Genomic DNA, 21,249 nt, shown 5'->3' on the forward strand with positions numbered 1-21,249 from the left:
TCTAGACCTCCCTTGCTGCAGTTTAAGCCCATTGCTTCTTGTTCTATCCTCAGAGGCTAAGGTGTACAAGTTTTCTCCCTCCTCCTTATGACACCCTTTTAGATACCTGAAAACTGCTATCATGTCCCCTCTCAGTCTTCTCTTTTCCAAACTAAACAAACCCAATTCTTTCAGCCTTCCTTCATAGGTCATGTTCTCAAGACCTTTAATCATTCTTAATGCTCTTCTCTGGACCCTTTCCAATTTCTCCACATCTTTCTTGAAATGCGGTGCCCAGAACTGGACACAATACTCCAGCGGAGGCCTAACCAGAGCAGAGTAGAGCGGAAGAATGACTTCTCATGTCTTGCTCACAACACACCTGTTAATACATCCCAGAATCATGTTTGCTTTTTTTGCAACAGCATCACACTGTTGACTCATATTTAGCTTGTGGTCCACTATAACCCCTAGATCCCTTTCTGCCGTACTCCTTCCTAGACAGTCTCTTCCCATTCTGTATGTGTGAAACTGATTTTTTTCTTCCTAAGTGGAGCACTTTGCATTTGTCTTTGTTAAACTTCATCCTGTTTAACTCAGACCATTTCTCCAATTTGTCCAGATCATTCACATTGGCTACTGTTCAGATTGTCACTTGGACAGGTTCTGTGCAGTTCTGTAGCAGCTGCTCATGAAACCAAATAGTAACAAAGTCCCTCTGAGGGGTAGCCGTGTTAGTCTGAATCTGTAAAAAGCAATAGAGGGTCCTGTGGCACCTTTAAGACTAACAGAAGTATTGGGAGCATAAGCTTTTGTGGGTAAGAACCTCACTTGTTGCATCTGAAGAAGTGAGGCTCTTACCCACGAAAGCTTATGCTCCCAATACTTCTGTTAGTCTTAAAGGTGCCACAGGACCCTCTGTTGCTTTTTAAAGTCCCTCTGCTCACTCTCTACCTAGACCTGCCATTGGCCAAAATCTCAGTCCCTGAAAACAGCCTGAGTAAATGAGCTAATCAGAGGAGAGTGCTGTGAGGCCCAGGGGTATAGAGTACATGGCTGCTATTGAAGCCTAAGGGCCCCAGTAGCCTCTGGCTGATGCTTCTTCCCTCAAAGTCCATGGATATGATTTGACCAGTCTCTCTGGCCCGGTTTCGCTAGTCACAGATCCATCAGCCATATCTTGCTTCCTCTTTGCCTCATCCCCACCCTATCCCCAATTCTGCTGCATTTTAGATTAGGGCACACAGAATCTTCTATGGAACGCAGGAGGAAGGGACCTTTATGCAAGCTGTCTGCAACTAAGCCCTCACTTCAGAGCAGAACCACATCAGTTCTGCTTCCAAATGGGTGCTATTAGCCTGCAATGGGGGTTACAGGATTTGCCCCAGCCCAAATAAATGCAATATCAGAACAAGATTGTATGGGTGTGTATGGATGCTGTGATAACTCTGTACTTGGTCTCCTTCAGAGACCTAATCACCTTGCAGAATGGCAAGAAATTCTTCAAGATCCTGTTGTTGCTGGTTCCAATCATTTATGGTGAGTATTCATGGAATTCAGGGGACATGTAAAGGTCTAATCTCAACTTCCAGTTTAGAAACAAAAATGCCTGCTTACTGAATTAATCTAATTGCATTGATTTAGGGATTCTTATGACTAGAGCTCACTCTACTATTTTATGTGTGTGTGTTTTTCTTCACTCTCTACCTAGATAATTCCATGGCCAAAAACACCTCCAAGCACCTCCCAGTATTTCCAAATAACAATCGCAATCACCCTTTCTTTTCCTTGCCATCCTGCTGGAGTAAATAGGTTGGTTAGTTGATAAGTTTGGGGGAGGAATGGGGATAGGTTGGGTTGTGGAAGACAGAGTAGGTGGGTAGTATGCTGAGATTTTTTTCTGTGCGAGGAACTCCTTTCTTGTGAAGAAAGCGAAGTTGAAGAGCTAAGTTCCACATTTAGTCCTGAATGTGGTGAGTGAGGACTCTGGACATTCATATCTCTTGTGGGAACAAGTGAGTTCCATAGTCTAGAACCAGCTCCTTTGAAAGTTCTGTCTTTCCTCCTCAGGAGCCTCCCATTATTGGTCAACATGACATTGCATTGTTCAGGAGGAACATTCTGGGAGGTCACACATATGAAAAGGGAGACAATCTCAGATAGCCAGGGCCAATCCCAGGGATGGCTTTGAATGTCAGGACAGAGACCTAGACCTGAACTCTTTTCAGAGGAGAGACAATTCAGAGAGAGGAGTATCGGGGAGATGTGCTCACCGTGACCAGTGTTGTCTTGCAGACTGGCTGCTGCATTCTGTACCAGTTGGAGCTGGTGGATGTGGCAGCATTCCTAGATATATTGAGTTGCAATAATCATGTCATGGGTATGTGGATCTCTGGGGCTGGGCATAAGTCTGATAGGCTGGAGCACAGTTTTTTCAGAGCTGTATGCACCCCAACTTCAGCTCTCCGTAGCTAACATGTTATCATGTGGGTTTGGAAGTAGATAACCTGGCCTTGGTGGTGATTACAAATCTTGGTGAAATAATTCTCTGTTGTATGTGTGATTTGCAGCAGGTATTTACTGTGTTGGCTCACTATCGTCCAGGAGATTAGCAGAGGGACTAGCATCACAGGTAAGTGTCTCTTGGGACAGGAAAAGAACCTCCTCTGAGCCAAAATGAGAAGCAGCTTCAGTAATTGCCTTCCTAGACAAAGTTGCAACCCACAGCATCTGTGGCAGGCTCCTGCAGTTTTTGCACTTTCATCAAACAGGCAGAATGGCCATTAACGTTAATAAGACTTTTGCCAGTACCGTATAAGGGAAAAGTCGGGGCTGCAGGATGCGACTCCCTATATGCACTGGGATTACTGGTGTCAATTCATTGGGCGTATTGTATCTAACTCCAAAGAAAGGAAGGAACGTCTACCCTGCCTACCTTGAGAAGTCTCCACTGAGGCTGTATTAGTGGTTAGTATATTTGCTTGCCTTTCTCTTACAGGAAACAACAGAGCTACACGAAACAGAGCTGAAGTCACTGTGGTAAGAGGGATTTCTTGACAATGAATTTATTCCCTACTTCAGTGGAGGTGTCACTAACTCTCTGGCTAAATGTGCACGATTATGTCTCCTAGTAGCTGGTTCACTCTGAGGATTAGAGCTGGCTTACTTAACTAATAGAGTGACTCCCTTTACTGAAGCAGTACACGGGCTCTTGCTTTTGCAGCTGGAGGTCCTGGGTTCTATCCCTTGTGATGACAATGATGTCCTCAAGAATGCAGTCTCAGGTTAAGACTCCACAGTACTCCAAGTGCACGAAGGCAGCAGAGGTTCTGCCCACATTACATCTGGTATCAATGAAAACTCATTCTCCTCAAAATGGAGGGAATGGGGCAAGTTTGTCCATCTGACCAGCGAAAAGAGAGGCACGGGTGTATTTGCAGTCTCCTGTTCTCACTGAATGCAGAATAGAACAGGAGTACTTGTGGCACCTTAGAGACTAACAAATTTATTTATTTATTTATTATGCAGAATAGTGTCTAATATCTGTATTTCCATGTTTTCAAGGCAGTCACATACTTCATTGGAAGAAAAAGTCCATGAAATAGAACATATTAAAGAGCAGATGCAGCATCTGCGTGCAGAGATCAATGGTGTGATGGAGGGCATCCTGCATTCTGTTCAAGAAATCCTGGAGGAGAGTGACATCCCAGGAGAGAACAGGGATGTAAGAGGCTGGAATTGTATAATTAGACCTTTCTGTAGCTCTTCCCATACCCTCACACTGCTTCCTGTCACACAGTTCCTAGCCAATTAGGGCCTGTTAGTCCTTGCTATGGACCTGAACATTAGGGATGGGATTTTCAAAACACTCAGCGCTGGCCTGACACTGCTTCCATTGAAGTCAGTGGGAGATTTACCATTGACTTTGCTGGGAGCAGAGTTGCGCCAGTGCGGAGCACTTTTGAAAATCTCACTCTTGGAGATTTCTCACTGCTGTGCTCTGACAGAATCTGCTAGAACTTTGGTAATTATGGCATTTCTCACCAAAATGTCTCGTAAGTGTAACACTGAACATTACCATGTGGGTGGCACTATACCAGTAACGTTGTTTAGGTTCCTACTTGTTCCTGGAAATGTATAATCTGGAATCCCAAAGTCCTTAAACAGTTGATCCCAAACTGCAGCTAGAGGTATGAGGTGTCTCTTACACTACAGGATAGCAAACTTAATTTCAGAGGCAGTGAGTGTAGTAATTAAGGCATTGAACTGAGAGTCAGGAAAGCTGGGTTGTATCCCTGTGTAGCAGAGCGTGGCAGGGCCCCCTTTGGCTCCTGCCTCTGCTAGATTCACAAAGTCACCCTGGGGTTAGTAACTACTCATGCAGTTTATTCACAGACTTGTTCCCACCACTGTTTCACCATATACAGTTGGCCCTTCATCGTCTGCAGGCAGGAGGGAAGAGCTACCTCCCTGCCTTTCCCCCTTTCTTTCTGCTCCCCCCTGGCTTCCTTCCACTGAGGCTTTTATATAGCCCCAGGCTAATTTGGGGAAGCAGAGACAACTGCCACCTATTTGGGCCAGGTTACCTCCAGCCAGCTCTAATTTATTCCCCTAAGTGGGAGCTGGCATGACAGAGGGCTGAATCAGCAACCCTTTGCCCAGCACCCTATCACACACCTCCCCCTTCTTCAACCACCTGATTTGCCTTTCTGCATCCTCTCCTTCCTCTAACATGTCAGTCCCAGGGTTTGCCGTGTGGGGTTCCTCCATCCCCTACCCACAGAAACTACATTGTGTGGGGGGTGGACAGCCCCACAGCTCCCCCACAACCCACAGGTCCTTGCACCATTCACAGCCCCCTGGGTGTTCCCCTGGTTTCCCCCCTTCCCTTCCATCAGGAGTTTGGGGTTGGTCATGGTCCTCTTCCGGACATTCAGTATTTCCTGTCCCCCAAGCTTGTCCAGTGGGGCCTGGGTCTCTTCCTTTGGGGGTCCGCTATTAAGGGCCTCCACTGTGCCTTGCTCTCCAGTCAAGGACCCTGGGTGGACGTCTCGCCCATAGCTTCCTTCTCTTTTCTTGGGCTCTGTTGTCTAGGGGTTTTCTACTCGGATCTCCCATTTTTCCTATCTTGGGCTTTCTCCCTCTGCCCATCTTCCCTCCTGGGAAGGGGTCCCAGTCCATACCCACCACCACCATGCAAGGCAGGCCCTTTACTACCCCAACCCACTGCCACTTAAACCTGCCCCAAACCTCAAGGGGCACCCGGGCCATAGGGTATTTACTCCTATCCCCATGGACGCATTCTAAGTCCATCTTCACACCGGGAATCCACCAGTGCGGCCCTACCAGCTTCCTTTGTACCAGGGAGCAGGCCAAGGCTGAATCCACCAGGCCTTGCTGGAGTTTCCTCCCCACCATTACTGGAATGGTGGATGGCTTCCGCCCCTTCCCCTGCCCTCCAGCATTTGCCCAGCCACAAAGCTCTGCCCACCCACAATCCATGTGCGGGGAGTCCCCCTTCTTGTGTCCTGGTCATCCGCACTGCCAGCAGACAACCGACCTGGATCCCATGGGAGCCACTCGGGTGTCCTCCCGTTTGTTCTCCGGGCCCTTCCCCGGTGAGGGGGTTTTCTGGGCCTTCTCCCGGTCTCCACTTCCTTGCACGGCCATCCCTCCTTCCTGGGGAAATCTGCCTCCGTGTACTCCTCCGTAACCTTTATGGCCGCCTCTACCATATTTGGTTGATGCCTCCTCACCCACACGTTTATGTTCTCAGGGAGGCCCTGTAAAAACTGCTCTAGGACGAGCATGTCCATGATCTCCCCCACTGTCTGGGTGTCTGGCCTCAGCCAGCAGGTGGCCCAGTCCATTAACTTTTGGGCGAATGCCCAGGGCCGCAACCCACCCCCCATCCACCTCGCCGACCAGAACTTCTGGCCATACTTCTCCATGGACAGCCCTGCCCAATCCAGGATGACTGCCTTTACCGCTTCATAATTCCTGGCCTGCTCTTCACTTAGGGCCATGCAGGCTGCTTGGGCTTCGCCGGCTAGGTAGGGAGCTAGTCGCAGGGCTGAGGTTGCCCTATCCCATCCAGCTCCCACAGCTACCCACTCAAATGTGCCTAGGAAGGCGTCAGGGTCATCTGTCGGGCCCATTTTACACAGTCCTAAGCCCGGCGCCCAAATGCCATCCCCTCTCATTGGACTCATCACTTTCTGCAGGAGCTGCTATTGGATGCCAGCCTGCTCCCAGAACAGCAGATGAGTCCTGCAGGCTCTTCTGCTGTTTTGCCTGCCAGGTGAGCAAGGCCTGTCTCTCCAGCTGGTGGGCTTGCTGAAAACTCTGCATTGCCTTCTGCACCTCCTCCTGCTGCTTGACCAGCCATTGCAGGCTCTCCTCCATCTCCGAACTGCCAAACACTTGCTCTGGCATGGGATCCCAGACAAACCCCCACCTGTAGCACAGCACAGCAGGGCTCCCTTGAGTCCCACCTCTGCTAGAGTCACAAAATCACTCTGAGACCCTGGGGTTAGTAACCACTCATGCAGTTTATTCACAGACTTGTTCCCACCACCATTTCACCATATACAGGTGGCTCTTCACTGTCTGCAGGCAGGAGGAAAGAGCTATTCCCCCTATTTCCCTTTCTTTCTGCCCCTGCCCCCGGCTTCTTCCTTCTGAGGCTTTCATACAGCCCCAGGCTAATTAGGCAACAGCTGTCTCTGCTTCCTCAATTAGGGCCCGATTACGTCCAGCCAGCATTAATTTATTCCCCTAAATGGAAGCTGGCGTGACAGAAGGCTGAATCAGCAACCCTTTGCCCATCACCCTGTCACACCCTGACTCCGCCATTGTCTTGCTTTGTGACCGTGGGCATGTCTCTTAAGCTTTTTATGCATTTATTGTTCCATTTGTACAACTGAGATAATACTTCCCTGTCTTTATGAAGTGCTTTGAACTCCTTGGATGGAAACACTGTATAAGTACATCTTATAATAATAAGGGCTAGTTTTTGTTTTTTAACTTAACCCTCTCTTCCCATCATGGAGACTTGATCATTTCAATTCCTTAGCCTTGACACCTATTCTCAAAGTCACTTTTAACTGAGCCACCAACTTTAGCGGAAGAGTATATAAGACTTCCCCATCAGTGCCTCTTCTTAGCTCTCTATCTGGATCATTACTGAGTGGTGAAATACTCTTTCTCGCATTCTGGGGACTGGCTGGTATTCATGGTGCTCTCACAGTCAGCTGGCCTCTCGAACAATAGAATGATGTGGAAACCAAACCCAGGTCTCTGACACAGCAGTGGAGAGCTTTACTGTGTGGCCTCCACCTCAGTAGCTGAATGAGTTTATATCCTTCCAACAGTTACTGGGAAAACTTCTTTGAGATGGAAGTTACCGTTGTGTGTTTTATTGTGATTTTTCTCATTGACACTGAGTATTTCACCTTAAGTGCCCGTGAGTGTTTATGTTGTTTGCAAATATCTTTCCCGTCATTACCTTATGTCTTCTCTTTTTTTTCAGCAAGTGCTAGAGATGATAAATGTAGCATTTAAGAAGGTTTATGAGGACCATATCCAGATGCCTGACTGGGCTCAGAAATCCATAGGTAAGGATACTAATAGCATTCTGCTCTTATATAGCACCTTTACAATGATAAGTATAGTTATTCCTCCTTAACAAACTGGGGAAACTGAGACACAGAGGTGCTAAGTTGACTTGCCTATGTTCAGACAGGAAGTCAGTGGCAGAGTCAGGGATACAACCCAAGTCAGCAGAATCCCTGTCCTCTTCCCTCACCACTAGACCATGATGTCTCTGGTAATGTTGTTATGAACTTTTAAAAAGTATCTGAGACATTCTTCTCCTCTGCACTGATTTATGCACTTCACCAAAGGTGAATGGGAGATCTTGATTTTCCTTACAATAGTGTGACATAAACCCATTCTAGATATTGATTCATCATTTATACCATGCTAATCTCCATATCAGATCATTATGGGATGTTCTCTACATCATATTGTGACATAAATCCAGCCATAAGATATTGTAGCCACTCTTTTTCTTTGACACCTAGGAACTCAGATGCCATCGTGAGGAACATAGGATGGATAGACTGATGGTCTATATGTAACATTAGAAATATTTTGTAATCCACTGCTTGTAATAGGGTCTGGCCTTTCTTAATCTATTCATATTTTAATTGCAGGTGCCACCATTGATACAGGCAGAACATCTAAGAGTTTTGAACTTGGGAGAACAGAGGGGTGTTGTTTTGGTTCATGGTTCTTTTCTTCTGCAAACCCTCCAGATACTATTTTACAGGTAGAGCACATCTGTCTACTTTGTGTATTCTCTTATACTACTTTCAAATGTCCTCATTCAAAAACTTTCTCAAGAAACCTGTTCTTCAGTAATGAACCTACAATTAGTTAGCCAACTAATTAAGGAAAGGTTGAGGGGCAGTCGGGTGTAGATAACTTGCATTTAAACCCACACCCACAAAGGGAATTAGGTGTTGCAATGCTCAGTACCATGGCACCTAACTTTTAGGTGCCTGAAAAATCACAGGAACAACACTGTGAGCCACAAAGCCTGTTTTAGGCACCCAGGCTTCCTATACAATGAATAGGAAGAGATAGGCAACTTACAATGGGATCCACAAAAGTCATCATGCTAGGCAGGGAGTCTCCTAAGCTAGCCGATGGGAGATGCTGATGAGAGAGGGGTGTCCTAAGCCCCTCCCCTCTCTTGGCGATAGGTGCCTGATTCTAATTAGTGATTCACAAGGGGAACCTCTCTCCTGGAGTTAGATGGCTTAGGTGCCCAAGTCATTTCTTGTGAGAATGAGTTAGGTGCCTACCTTGCTCCACATAAAAGGGCCAGAGGAGGAGGTTCCCACCTTATAACTTTTAGCCCCGTGGTTAGAGCACTAACCTGACATGTTGGAGACCCAGATTAAATTCTCCCCTCTGCAGGGGGAGAGAAGAAATTTGAACAGGGGTCTTCTCCCGAGAATGCTCTAACCACTGAGCTATGGTATATTCTGATGTGTGGCTTCCTCAGTCTCTCTTGTTGAAGCTGTTCTGCTGTGGATAAATGAGTCATTGACGTGGGGGACTGGACACAGGTCTCCCACCTCCCAGCTGGTGCCCTAACCACTATACTGCACTGTACTCTCTCTCTCTCTCTCTCTCTTTCTTGCTCAGGCTTTGATGTGAGATAGGTGTCTGGTGGCCTAGAGAGAGGCATCAGTGCACATATTTACAGGCAGAAACATAGTTGCCAATGGAACTTTTACCCAGAAGACTTTGGCACCGAGTCAGATTAGGCACCTACAACATTCGGCAGAAATTTTTTGGATCGCAGTGAAGCCTAAACTGGAACATAAGCACCTAAACCCAAGACATAGGTGCCTAAGTCTGGGGTTTAGGCACCTAAGTATCTTTGTGGATGAGGGCCTTTGAGCCTGATCTGAAGCCCACTGACATCAGTGGAGTTCTCGCTTCTTTATTTATACAGACTAAAAACCCCAGGGCATAAATATGTAGTTAATGCATATAAAAATCTATACATTTTAATTGTCTTTCTCTCCTCCGCCCTTCATATGTTGCTTGCCTCCTTAGGAACTGATCCAGTGCCCTCTGAAGTCACTGGAAAGATTCCCATTAACGTCTGTGGGTACTGGATTGGGACCTTAGATTGTAAGATCTTTAGGGCAAGGGCCATGTCTCCCTCAACGTTTCTTAGTGTCTTAGCACCACGAGCCCCTGATTGTCCTTGGGGTCTCTAGGCACTAATGCAATAGACATCATCAATAATAAGTAATAGTAGCGATTCCCTTTCTTCCTCCAAGAAGGGTGAAGAAATCAAGTAATTTCCTGTAAACCCAACATTATGGCATGAGTTTTTTTTATGAGGGTGAATTAGGCCCACTGGGAGCAACCTCCAATGTGTACCACTCTGACTATGTTATAGCCTTCTTCACCAGGTTCCTGGGTACACTCGGGCTAGTTACAGCACTTTAGTTCATAGAAACCATTTGCTCCCAGTAGTGGAAGAATTACTGTATCACAACAAAAATCTCTTTGATGTGGATGTTATTTCTTTGTCCCAACTTCCTGCTGGCATTTGTACTTAACACCACTGAAAGCCACGTTCTCGTCTGTTGTCTGTGATCTTTAATCTTTAGACTCATGCTTTGAATGACTGCAAACACCTCTGGCCGGATTTAAAAATCATTCTTGGGCCCCAGTTCAGATGTGTAGTAGAAAGATGGAACTTTATTGACTCTGATGGTGCTATGGCCTAAGTTCAAGTGTTGTTGGAAAGGCAATTTTCCCTATAATAAATAATAAGAAAGTCTCAGGTTTGATCTATGAGCTAAATGTCATAAAATATTAAAGCTCTCTGTTCAGGTGATAGACAGGCAAGGAAATCTACATTTTTGTAGATTTGATAGAACTGTATTAATTTACCAGCATAAAGTCAAATAACAGAAGACACCATTTTTTGTGCTTTTCACTGAATACACTTGTATGTGGGATGTGTTAATCCATCAGTGTTAATTGGAGTTGGTTTCTGCTTCCAGCCAGACGTTCACCCTGGAAACTGCTGGGCTTTCCAAGGATCTCAGGGTCAGGTAGTAATTAAGTTGCCTGAAAAAATTTACCCAACCGCTGTTACACTCCAGCACATCTCTAAGGCAATCTCTCCCTCTGGAGATGTAACTAGTGCCCCAAAGGATTTTGCTGTATGTGTGAGTATCTGCCTTTAACTTTTTAAACTGGAATTTTATGGTGGGTAAATACAAGAAAAGAGACTTGCTTTGTATGTCTGTTTATAGGATATCAGACCTGTTCTCTTTGCAACTGTGCACAAGTTTAAGGAATTTTTTCAGATGAGGTGGTAATTTTATCACTACTAACAATGTTCATTTCTATAGTACTTTTTGTCTGAGTATCTCAAAGTGGCCTTACAAATAATAACTAAGCCTCACAACATCTGTGTGCTATTGGTAAAGGATTCAGAAGGATGACATCATCCACCTCTTAAGTGGAAGCAACAGCTGTTTAATATCATCACACAGCAACCCTGTCCAATAGGTTTAGGGGAGCTCACTTGAAATTGCAATTGCAGCAGAGACTTAGGGTACATCTACACTGAAAAAAAAAGACCACAGCGAATCTCAGGGCCTGGGGTCAACTGACTTGAGCTCACCGGGCTCATGCTACGAGCATGGGTGGCGGGTATAATAAGCCAGGGGAGGCCAACCCTCCCCAAACAGGTTGTGGCGCACCTCCCTCTGGAGGCACACTGCTGGTCTGCTGCCTTTGGAGCACCGCTGCAGGAAGGGCGACCAGGCTGTGGCCCCACCCACGCTCTGCCCCAAAACCCCACTCCCGCATCCTGCTTTTCCCCTGTGGCCCTGCCCACGCTGCTCCTCTTCCTGCCCTCACTCCTCTTCTCCCCTGAAGCTGATGGGGACATGGGCGGGCGGGCCTGGGACTCCAGACGGCTGGGGCCCGGGGCGGTTGGACACAGCTGGCAGGCTGTGGTGAGCCGGTGGCCCAGGGTGGCCAGTGGGCTGGGGACTTGGGGTGGCTGGTGGCTCAGAGCCAGTGGCCCAGGATTCAGGGTGGCTCGGGCGGGGAGTCTGGGGCTCAGGGTGGCTCAGCCAGGCTGGCCAGGGCTCATCCGGCCATGGTGGGGGTCTCGGAATGTTTACATTCCAATACATCATCATTCCTTCCAGCTGTCTTCCCATTCTGATTTTAGGGACTGGATGAGGAAACTGGGAAAGAAACTCTACTGGGAACTTTTATGTATGACTCAGGAAAAGAGACCATTCAAACTTTCCAACTGAAGGTACTTTAAAGGGTGGTGAGATTGGGGCAGATGACACTGTATGCATACAGGTTTGCCTACCAGGTCTTGGAGAGGAGAGGAGATTCCAAAGTGGTTAAATTGGTGTTTTTAGAGAACAGAACTGTATTGTGTGAGGATGTGGGAAGGGAGAGATGATACCCCCAGTTCCTGTGTGAACTTGGTTTCAAGGGGGGCCCCTGGCTGAATTCTCCCCTTTTGGCAAAGTCCCGCTTCCGCAACAGTCATTCTAAGTTGCAGAAGACAGTGGCTTTGCAGGGAGCAAAATATTTGTAGGGCCAAACTCAGCAAGCAGGTGCATCTTCACCAACTTCAGAGGCGACACATCAGTGTACATCAGAGTTGAACTTAGACTCTGTTCTTCCTTACTTCTACTTTTCTCCCTGAATCAGCCATCTTTCTCTCCCCCAACCTTTTGTACCAGAAGCAATGGAGGGAAGGTGCTTAAGAAGCTAGGCAGCTGGGTTTTTGAAACACCTAGGTTTCATTAGTACCAGCCTGAACATAGCAGTGAAGTAAAGGGGCTCAGGGAAGAAAGAAAGAACACAAAGCTGGAGAGGCAATGATTTACTTCACGGTAGTTGAAATTTCCTGTTGTTCCGGGCCCGCACCGCAGCTGATTTCTGCAGAGAATTTCAGCTTTCTATAGTTGGTGCTAAAGACTTTCCAAGCTCTGGAGTTTGATTTGACATACATTGAGACAAGCTTAGACCTGGTATAAGTCAGCACAGTTCCCATTAATTTCAATGAGAATTTTGTCCTCTTACCTCAGGGCTGAATTTGGTCCAATAGTAGGGTTAATATAGAGACGGAACTGGGACTAAAGAAAACTGTTTAAAGTAACTTCTTTTTTTAATTTCAGAGTGAACTTTCCAAATCTTTTGTTTACATAAAATTCAATGTGCTGAGTAACTGGGGCAACCCAGAGTACACTTGTGTTTATCGAGTCAGGGTACATGGGAAGATGACAGACAAGGGCTGAGGCCTGTAGTAAGAAGACATGCAGTGAGAACACCATCAGAAAAGTAAAGGCATCTAAAAATGACAGATTTTGTCAACTAGTGACTCTCCTCTGTTCTGTTAAAGAAATAAACAACATTTAAATTGGATACGTGCAGAGTCATGAATATTGGCAAAATGAGTCTCAATTGCTTATATGCATTGAAAAGCTCTACATCTTGCAGGATCCTCTAGAAAAACCCAAGAGCAGAGGTGCTGGAACAATTTGTATAGTGGGGGGGCTGAGAGCCATTGAACCAAAATGTAAACCCTGTACATGATGGAAACCACTTCAAGCCAGGGCATGCAGCAGCAGCCCTATTTCCAGCACCTATGCACTAGAGCATTACTGTCCGCTCCAGGAGGGTGAATGACCAGGGTGCAGAGGCAGGAAAACCCCCCTCCAAGTCAATAACAGCCTTGCTAAGCTCATCTCCATTGAAAGTCACCCTCTGCATAGCTTATTGGTGCATCTCTGAGCAAATGATAAATGGTGGCTGAGTCTGTGGATCTTCACTCTTTTCATTCTTGGAAACATTTTTCCTACTAGACTCCCAGTTTCTCCCTTCCTTTGTGACTTAAGATTCTCAAAGCAACTATGTATAACTGTCCCCTTCTTACTCAGCAGATCTGCTCCCCATCAATAGAGATGCAGGGGGCACAAGGGAGTATCATAAGTTGTGGGGGCTGTGCCAGGACAGGCAGAAACTTGCTGTTGCCACAACACTGTGGTTCTGAACTGTTCCCTCCCCCTCCCCACCCAGCAAAGACTGCTTTGGGGTGCAGGCTCTTCCCCCATGCCAGTTGCAGCATGAGAGACAGAGATTGGGGTTGCACCAAGACTGCAGCTCCACACTCTCGCCCTGACTGCATCTGACCCAGGACTGCATCTGATTCCTGCAGCAGTGGGGATCAGAGAAGCAGTAAGACCCCTCCGAGGGGAAGCCCTGCCCCTTCCTCTGGGGAATGGAGACACAGATGGTGATGAGCTGGAGGATGGGGTTGGTGTCTCCGCTAGCCCAGATTCAACCCCTCCCCACCACTGCCTTCCTTCCAGGCTTCACAACTACTGGGCAGCAGAAGCTCCTTAGCTGCCGCATAGGGCTACATGCCAGCCCAAGGCCAGAAGTGGACAGGCAGGTGGGCAGGAAGTCTTGGTGCCAGTGGTGAGAGGGTGAGGACAGGGTGAGGGTTCTCGCTGTGTGGAGGAGAGAGGGGGTCCTAACTCCCTGCAAGAGCAGCATTCATTGGGATATTTGCATGACAGCACCAAGCAAACAGTCTCCTACAAAGGCGGCAACACTGCCTGTCACTCTGGGGTGTCCCCTCCTGCTATGGTTCCCCCTCTGTCCTTCGCCCTCACACACGTTGGGCCCCCCCCCTTCCACTTACCATGCCTGGGGCTGTCGGAGGGCAGCTGCTTCCCTGTGAATGTGGGGAGCAGTTTGTTAGTCACACTTCACACACTGGCAGCAAGGGAAGCAGACCTGGCTGCAGGGTTTACAGCTTGTACCATCAGTAATGAAGAGCAGATGCCACAAGCCTGGGCATCATTGGGTGCGTTGGGCCTTTAAGGCAGAGGGAATGTGGTAAATATGGTCATGTAGAAGGATCTGAAAGGGACGGTCCTACAGGGAAGTCATGCAACTGGACTGGGGCTATATAGGTCAAGCTGATGCCTCAGGCTAGAGGAGGCTGCTTTGTGCAGGTCAGGCCTAGCTTTGGTCTGGCTGGAGATGCAGACAGAAGTCTGAGGGCTGCCAGGAAGATGGCTGTGGTTATCCTGGAAAGGGCATAGAGGCAGAACAGAGAATCACCCAGAGCAGGGGTGATGAGAGAAGGAAGAGGCTTGGCATTGCCGACTGCACTTAATTAGGGGCCCAGGCTGCAACATGTGGTAAGGGCGAAAGTCCCCCTTCTCAGGCTCTACATCAGTGGGGTCAATGATTGCTGAGCCAGAAGAGCTGAATGGACACTGGAGTCTGAAGAGAGGCTAAAAAAGAGCTGGAGGCCATAGGGGGAAGATATTGTTTAGCCCAGGGAGGAAGCACCCTGCAACCACAGGGAGAAAGAATTGAGTTCTGCAAGGGCTGAAAGACTATGTGTTTTGGTTTCCATTGGACTTTTGTGTTAAGCCTGGAAGGGGGCGTGGACTTCTGGCTTTTGACTGGAGGGCCACAAGCACCGCAGTGGCTCAGCAGTGTGTGGAACATCATCAGGGTGGGGAAACTGAGGCACGGATACATGACCAGTGCTAAGAAAGGTAAGCCCATCTGCCTAACTCCCCGTATTCCCTCTTTACCTGGTTTCCCCTCAATAACAGTCCATCCAGAGAACACGGGCCCTCTGATGCCAGTTCCACTGATCATGGTACACTTCTCCTGGGATCTGAGTCCACTGGCTCATAAAGTGTTATTCACAATAATGATCTTCCTCCATCTTCTGCCAAAGGGACCCTAGACTTTTCCAGTTATTTTACTGATCTATTAGCCGCCTGCCGTGGATGAAAACGTTTTCATGTCTGGCCTTTATCTCTTTGCAAATTCTCTTTACTGAAGGCCACCATAGAAAGCTTGCTTTATAAAAAGAAACACATTGAATTATTAACATTTTTTGTGGAGGGGCACTGTGGCCTCATGGATAGGGTACTGGGGCTCCATGGATAGAGATTGGGGTTCACAAGACCCCTGGGTTTTATTCTTGGCTTGTCGCATGACTTTGGGAAAGTCACTCCCTCTTTCTGTGACTCAGCTTCCCCATCTGTAAATAATTATGTTTACCTCCTTTCTAAAGCACTGTGGGTATGTCTACACTGGGGGGAAAAAACTCTGCAGCAGCTAGTCTCAGAGCCAGGGGCTCATGCTATGGTGTTAAAGACAGACGTGTAGATGATCTGGAGGACTGTGATCAAGGCATTACAGCTTTTATCCATTCATATACATTACTCTTAACAGTGGCATGACAGTAACATCTGGGAGCCCTGAGACCAAGGCCCCATTGTACTAGATGCTGTATGTACAAGAAGTGAAAGACAGTCCTTGTTTCAAAAAGCTTACAGGCAAAATAGACTGAGGGTTGGATGAAGGAAACATTATCATCCCCATTTTACAGATGACAAATTAGGAACAGAGAAATTAAGTGGCTTGCCCTAAATCACACCTGGAGGCTGGGACAAAACCAGGCATCAAAGCCAGATCTCCTGAATCGCATCTACTCCCTTAACTACAAAACCATTTTAATGTAATCACAGTGCAACTCTTTTTCTTAGATGCAAAGCCCTTGGTCCCTTTATCTAATTCTGGGTCTTCATGGCATCTTTCATTTTGCTATGTTCCTCTCACTTCCTTATTCTCCTGTTTCTCCATGTGATACCAAATATACTTCTTTCCCCCTTTCCCTGCCTAACTTGTAGCTTCTGCTTCCATATCTATGGGGATATGGTATCTAATTATAATCCAGACTGTCTCCTCCACAATTATGCCATTACACACCCAATCACCTTTAAAGATTATTCTTCTAGTTCTTCCCCATAGCGTGATCCAGCCAGTACTTTTTAAGAGCTGTAATTCTGCAGCTCTTCCGAACAAGTCACTTGCACATGGCATTGCACAGACAATAGATATGATATTAAGCCATATGTTTCATGTTTATCAAGTGAACAGACACAAGGGCATCAGTGAGTAGTAACAGTCATTTAGACTCAGTGTCATTCCACTACTTTAAATTCTGTTCCAACTTTTTGGCTGTTCTGTATAATTAGAACACTAGGGACCAGATCCCCAGGTGGTGCAAATCAAGATAAATCCATTGACTTAAATGAATCTTTGCTGATTTATACCAGCTCAGGATCTGGCTCATAGTTTATGTTTGGCTAACGATTTTGTATTTAAAACAAAATACTTTGTCAACTACTGAACTGTGGAATCAGCCATCCTTTCATATTCTAATCAGTCTTATAATTAACCCGTATCCATGGGGACTGCCTCCTGTTAGTGATTTTATTTGAGGGAGATTCTTTTGTATCTGTTGAAGCAGCTGTTTGTGTGTCTGCATACCCTGCTGAATCAATTAATCATTTCATTAAAGCCGCATCTTAGCTGTGCTAATCAGGAGCAAGTTGAGCATCATTTAAAAAAAAAGATACACTTCAGAACAAATAAACCATACTATACGAAATAGGATGCCCTGTATTATTTAAAAAAATGGGACAGGAGTTCATCAGCATAATGGATGTTCCTTTAGGGTGTCGGTTGATGGCAAAACAGACATCTCTGGTGATTTTGTCTAAAGGCTCATGCTGGCTGAACACAGTTTTTATTTGCAATACAGATTTTAATGTGAGAGAGAACCAACAGTTTAGCTATAGCTATCTGTTCTTCCCTTGATGGATGTGAGACTTACCTAAGTAATTCATTAGCCCTGTTACAGTGATTGGAGAAGAAATCCAAAGGCTGCAACATAGCACCAAATCTAGGCCCACTTTGCTTTTCCCCTCTGAAAATGGATGGAGAATAATGCTGTTGTATTTTGGGAATTCCACTTAAACACGCGCACATAGGCAAGGAGCATGTATAATCCTAGCGAAGGAAGCGGGAGCAGAGGGTGTGCACTAAAATGAGAAGACTATGGCCAGGATTGGTGAAAATGGGTGCTTGAAGTTAGGCTTTGAATTCCATATTTAGGTTGTGATGCTGGTAAACCAAGTGCCAGCTCTGGCCAAGGCTGTAGGTGTTAGCTAAGAACTGATAAATTCATAGCTGGAAACCAAACTAGCTCACCTGTGGTACAATCCCTACCAACTGGAATAATGAAGCAATGGTTAATACATTGCTTCCCATGGAAAACATGTATTTAATTTCTGTAACGTGGAGAAAAGGAGCTTGATTAAATACATCCACTGAGTTTTACTGCTTTTGTGCCACAATCTCAGGGGTAAACTTTCAGTGCAGTTCACAGGGATTTAGCTGCCCAATCCGCATTTCCATTAATGGAAGGCATATGGCTAAATCCCTGTGTGCAGCTCACTCCTTTAACGTTCGTTTAAAATGTAGTCTTTTGAGTGTTAATGGAAAATCTCAAGCCTTGTTGCAGTCAGCCGATGAAACTAATCTCTAGAAGTAACAGAAAGATTAGTCTCGCTTCAAAAGACAAATGTGCTGCTCCATCAGTTCAGAGAGAGACAGCTCAGCTCCTTCAGAAAGGAGACAACTGACAGCAAAATTGCATACAAATAATGATACTCTGAGCGTGTATAGTGTCTCTCGGGTGCTTATTTCTGTAGGTTGGTTCATTTCATAAATACTTGTAACCTACATCTTAAATAATTTTCAGGCTTTGGGAGCTTAATCCTGGGAGTTGCTGAGTAGCCTTGCCTTCCATGGAATTAATAAAAGGTGAGTTCTGGGCAGAGATTCAGAGAGAGGGTTTCTTATTTTATCCAGAACCGGTGTAGTGATTCTCCAGAGTGAATCTGAACTCTGAACCTTTGGAAGTTCTCACGTGGCTAATTGGCATGTCTGTTTTGTTCTCATTTCAGGAACAAAATCCAGGACCGGGGGCTTTTATTTGGCAGTTTTCAATGCTTTGGTCGTAACCAACACTTTGGCTTCTTTCTGCTCTGCCAGAACCCCACTAGGCAGGAAATAGAGAGTCAAAAGTGGTAGCAGTTAAGACAGATGCCCTCTGCTCCATCTTATCAAGTAAACCTGATAGTCAATGAGTCCTCATCTGTTGGGGCTTTGAATCCACTTTCAACACCCTTCTTTTAGCTTTCAGATAAAGCCAGATCTGCTATTGTCACCATCCTGCCATCGGTGCAGCTGCACAACCTGAGGGTTTGAGGGTATTTCACAGACCCTCAACATTGCCTCAAAAAATCAGGACTTCATGCTGGGGCCATGCCTGTGACTATCATGGCCATTGATACTATAACATGACCTTAAACAGAAAAGGGGGGAAACAGAGTGGCTATGCTGGCCAAAAAGATGCCCCCCCCAAAAAACCTAAATAGGTGACACAATATTTTCCTGGGTGTGTGCTAGGTTGTGTATATGTATGCATAAAATATATTTTTTTCAAATAGTATAGAAGAAACAGAAGTGGGGATGAGGGGTGAATTCAGCTGAAAGGAAACTCTTAGGCTTTTCAGTTTTTTCCAATGCTAGCAGGCATGGACCCTGTCTCAGCGCTCCGGGGAATATAGTTTATTGAGTAACTGTCAATCTTTTGGGACTGCCAAGACAGGTACCCCTAAACCCGGGGCTAAATCTATGAGTCTCCCCATCTAAGGTGGAGACAACTCATCAGCACTGCTGGACTACAGCAATACCATTGCTGGCCCCAAATGCTGACAGTCAGGGTACGTCTATACTTACCCGCTGGTTCGGCGGCCAGCAATCGATCTTCTGGGATCGATTTATCGCGTCTTGTCTAGATGCGATAAATCAATCCCGGAAGTGCTCGCCGTCGACGCCGGTAATCCTGAGCTTCACACACTCCTAATGCCACATGCTACTCATGAGATTCTACTGTATAGTGTTTCTCAAATGTGGCCACCGTGGCCACATGTGGCCACCAGGGGCTTTTCTTGCAGACACAACCTCTGGGTGGTGATTGGGGCGGGGGAGGGGCATGCCCCCTTTTGGAGAGAGACAAGCTGGAGGAGCAGGCAGCCAGCGAGTTCCCCACCTTCCCGGGAGCAGTGACGTCAGGCTTCAGCCCTCAGGTGGCGGGCTCTAGCCACAGGGCTTCGAGCTCTGTCCCCAGGCCCTGTCCCCTGGGCGTAGGGCTTCAGGCTCCATTCCCTGGCTGTGGGGTGATGGTCTCTGGCCCCAAGCTCACCCCCCATCACCTCTTCCCCCTCCCCCCCCCCCGCCGCACTGCCGCCTCCCATTGCCCCTGGCCCCTACTGCCTCTGTACCTACCTCACCATCCAGGGCTTATTTTGTCCCCAGGCTTGCCGGGGCTGAGTAGATCTGCTGTGAAAAGTGATGTTTGTATATTTGTTAATAACACTTTTCACAGCACACTTAGTAGCTAGCAAGTCTTAAAATAAAAGCAACCAACAAAAGAAAAAGGAACAATAAGAAAAAAGACAAGAATATTCAAAGCACCTTATTTGTGTTTCTATTTTATTTAGGTCCAATAAAGAATAGAGACAACTGTACACTATTTTTATTATTGAGACTGCAAAACAAAACCCTACATAGATAGATTACAATGATTTGGACATGTATCTGTGCATATTTATTTGTTTTTCCTAAAGTTAATTAAGTATTTTATGAAAAATGGTCAGAGTGGCCACCAGCAAGAGTTGGTGACTGCACTCCAACGCCACCAAAAAATTTATTGTGAGAACCCCTGATTCTTGTTAGCAGGACCATCTATCTTTGTTTGGCATGCTTTGATTAGCAGTGAAATAGATAACAGTTGTAACCCCTTTGGGGTTTAGAGAGCATGGCCCCTTTAAATCTTTTTCCTGAGTGGGAAAGTGCTGATTGTTCCAGAAAGAGGAAGTGCTGTGGGGAGCAGAGAGAGAGGGGAGAGTGACGGGGTGTGTGTCTGGAGCTGTAGACAGAAGGGACAGCAAGCAGGCCCTCATAGTGAAGCAGCCGAGAACCTGCCTGGGAGGGACAGAGTGGCCAATCGGGGACACCTCAGGACGGGAGCCAGGAGAAGCACTGGGCCAGGCAAGAATCACACGAGAACAAACCGGAGCTGGACCCAGTATCACTGTTGCCCAAAGCTGTATGGGGATGTGAGTACTGGAGCTGGTGACTTTGCATTGGGAGTATGGAGAGAGGCTGTAGCTAGTTACATGGGGAGATTGCCGCTCTGAATGGATTTGCAGAGAGCAGCAGAAGAGGGCACTGGAGGGGTTTGTTGTTGAAAGTTTGCTGGCAGTGAAGATGACTAGGAGCACCCAAGACTCACTGTCGGATGGAACTTTGACCATGACTCCTAAACGCTGTGTGCAAACACATTGCTCAGTGTCTGCCCTTTCAAACTGTGGTACCACTGGGCCTGCGGGGCCTTGTGTTGAATGCAACCCTGTTTTACTGCTCCCCCTAGCTTTCCCCCTGTTGTTTTTCTCCTTTCATGCCTGAGTAAATAAATATTTCCCTTTCCTATATTCATTGTCCTCTTCTGCTGTGTGTGTTCACTCTGGGGGGTTTGGAACAGGTGCCCCTGGGGTGTAAGGGACTTTCCCTGCTGCATTCCTGCGTGCGCCTTCTCTTGGCCAGAGCTGCTCGCAGAACAGACTCCATCTTGGCCACAAGAGCACTAAAGTTACATAGTGTTGACATTTAAACTGCCATCTTTATGTTTCATGGATGAATGGGTCAGGTCATTCCTGTCAGTTACTCTTCCAGGCTGAC

General features: G+C 46.7%; 1 protein-coding gene across 1 annotated transcript; it reads left to right on the forward strand.

Moving 5' to 3' along the window:
• Nucleotides 1–1,447: 1,447 nt before the first annotated feature.
• Nucleotides 1,448–12,854, forward strand: LOC112117249 (SUN domain-containing protein 3-like; the record flags this gene model as incomplete). The annotated part of the gene is made up of 9 exons (XM_026646734.1): nt 1,448–1,518; nt 2,550–2,611; nt 2,978–3,018; nt 3,544–3,703; nt 7,511–7,595; nt 8,196–8,311; nt 10,578–10,745; nt 11,765–11,854; nt 12,735–12,854. Coding segments are annotated over 9 exons (913 nt in total), but the record flags the coding sequence as incomplete, so codon positions are not given.
• Between the last annotated feature and the right edge of the window lie 8,395 nt (nt 12,855–21,249).

The sequence above is a fragment of the Terrapene carolina genome, unplaced genomic scaffold (genome assembly GCF_002925995.2).
Source record: "Terrapene carolina triunguis isolate 2854851 unplaced genomic scaffold, T_m_triunguis-2.0 Scaffold40575, whole genome shotgun sequence".
Taxonomy (NCBI): Eukaryota; Metazoa; Chordata; order Testudines; family Emydidae; genus Terrapene; species Terrapene triunguis.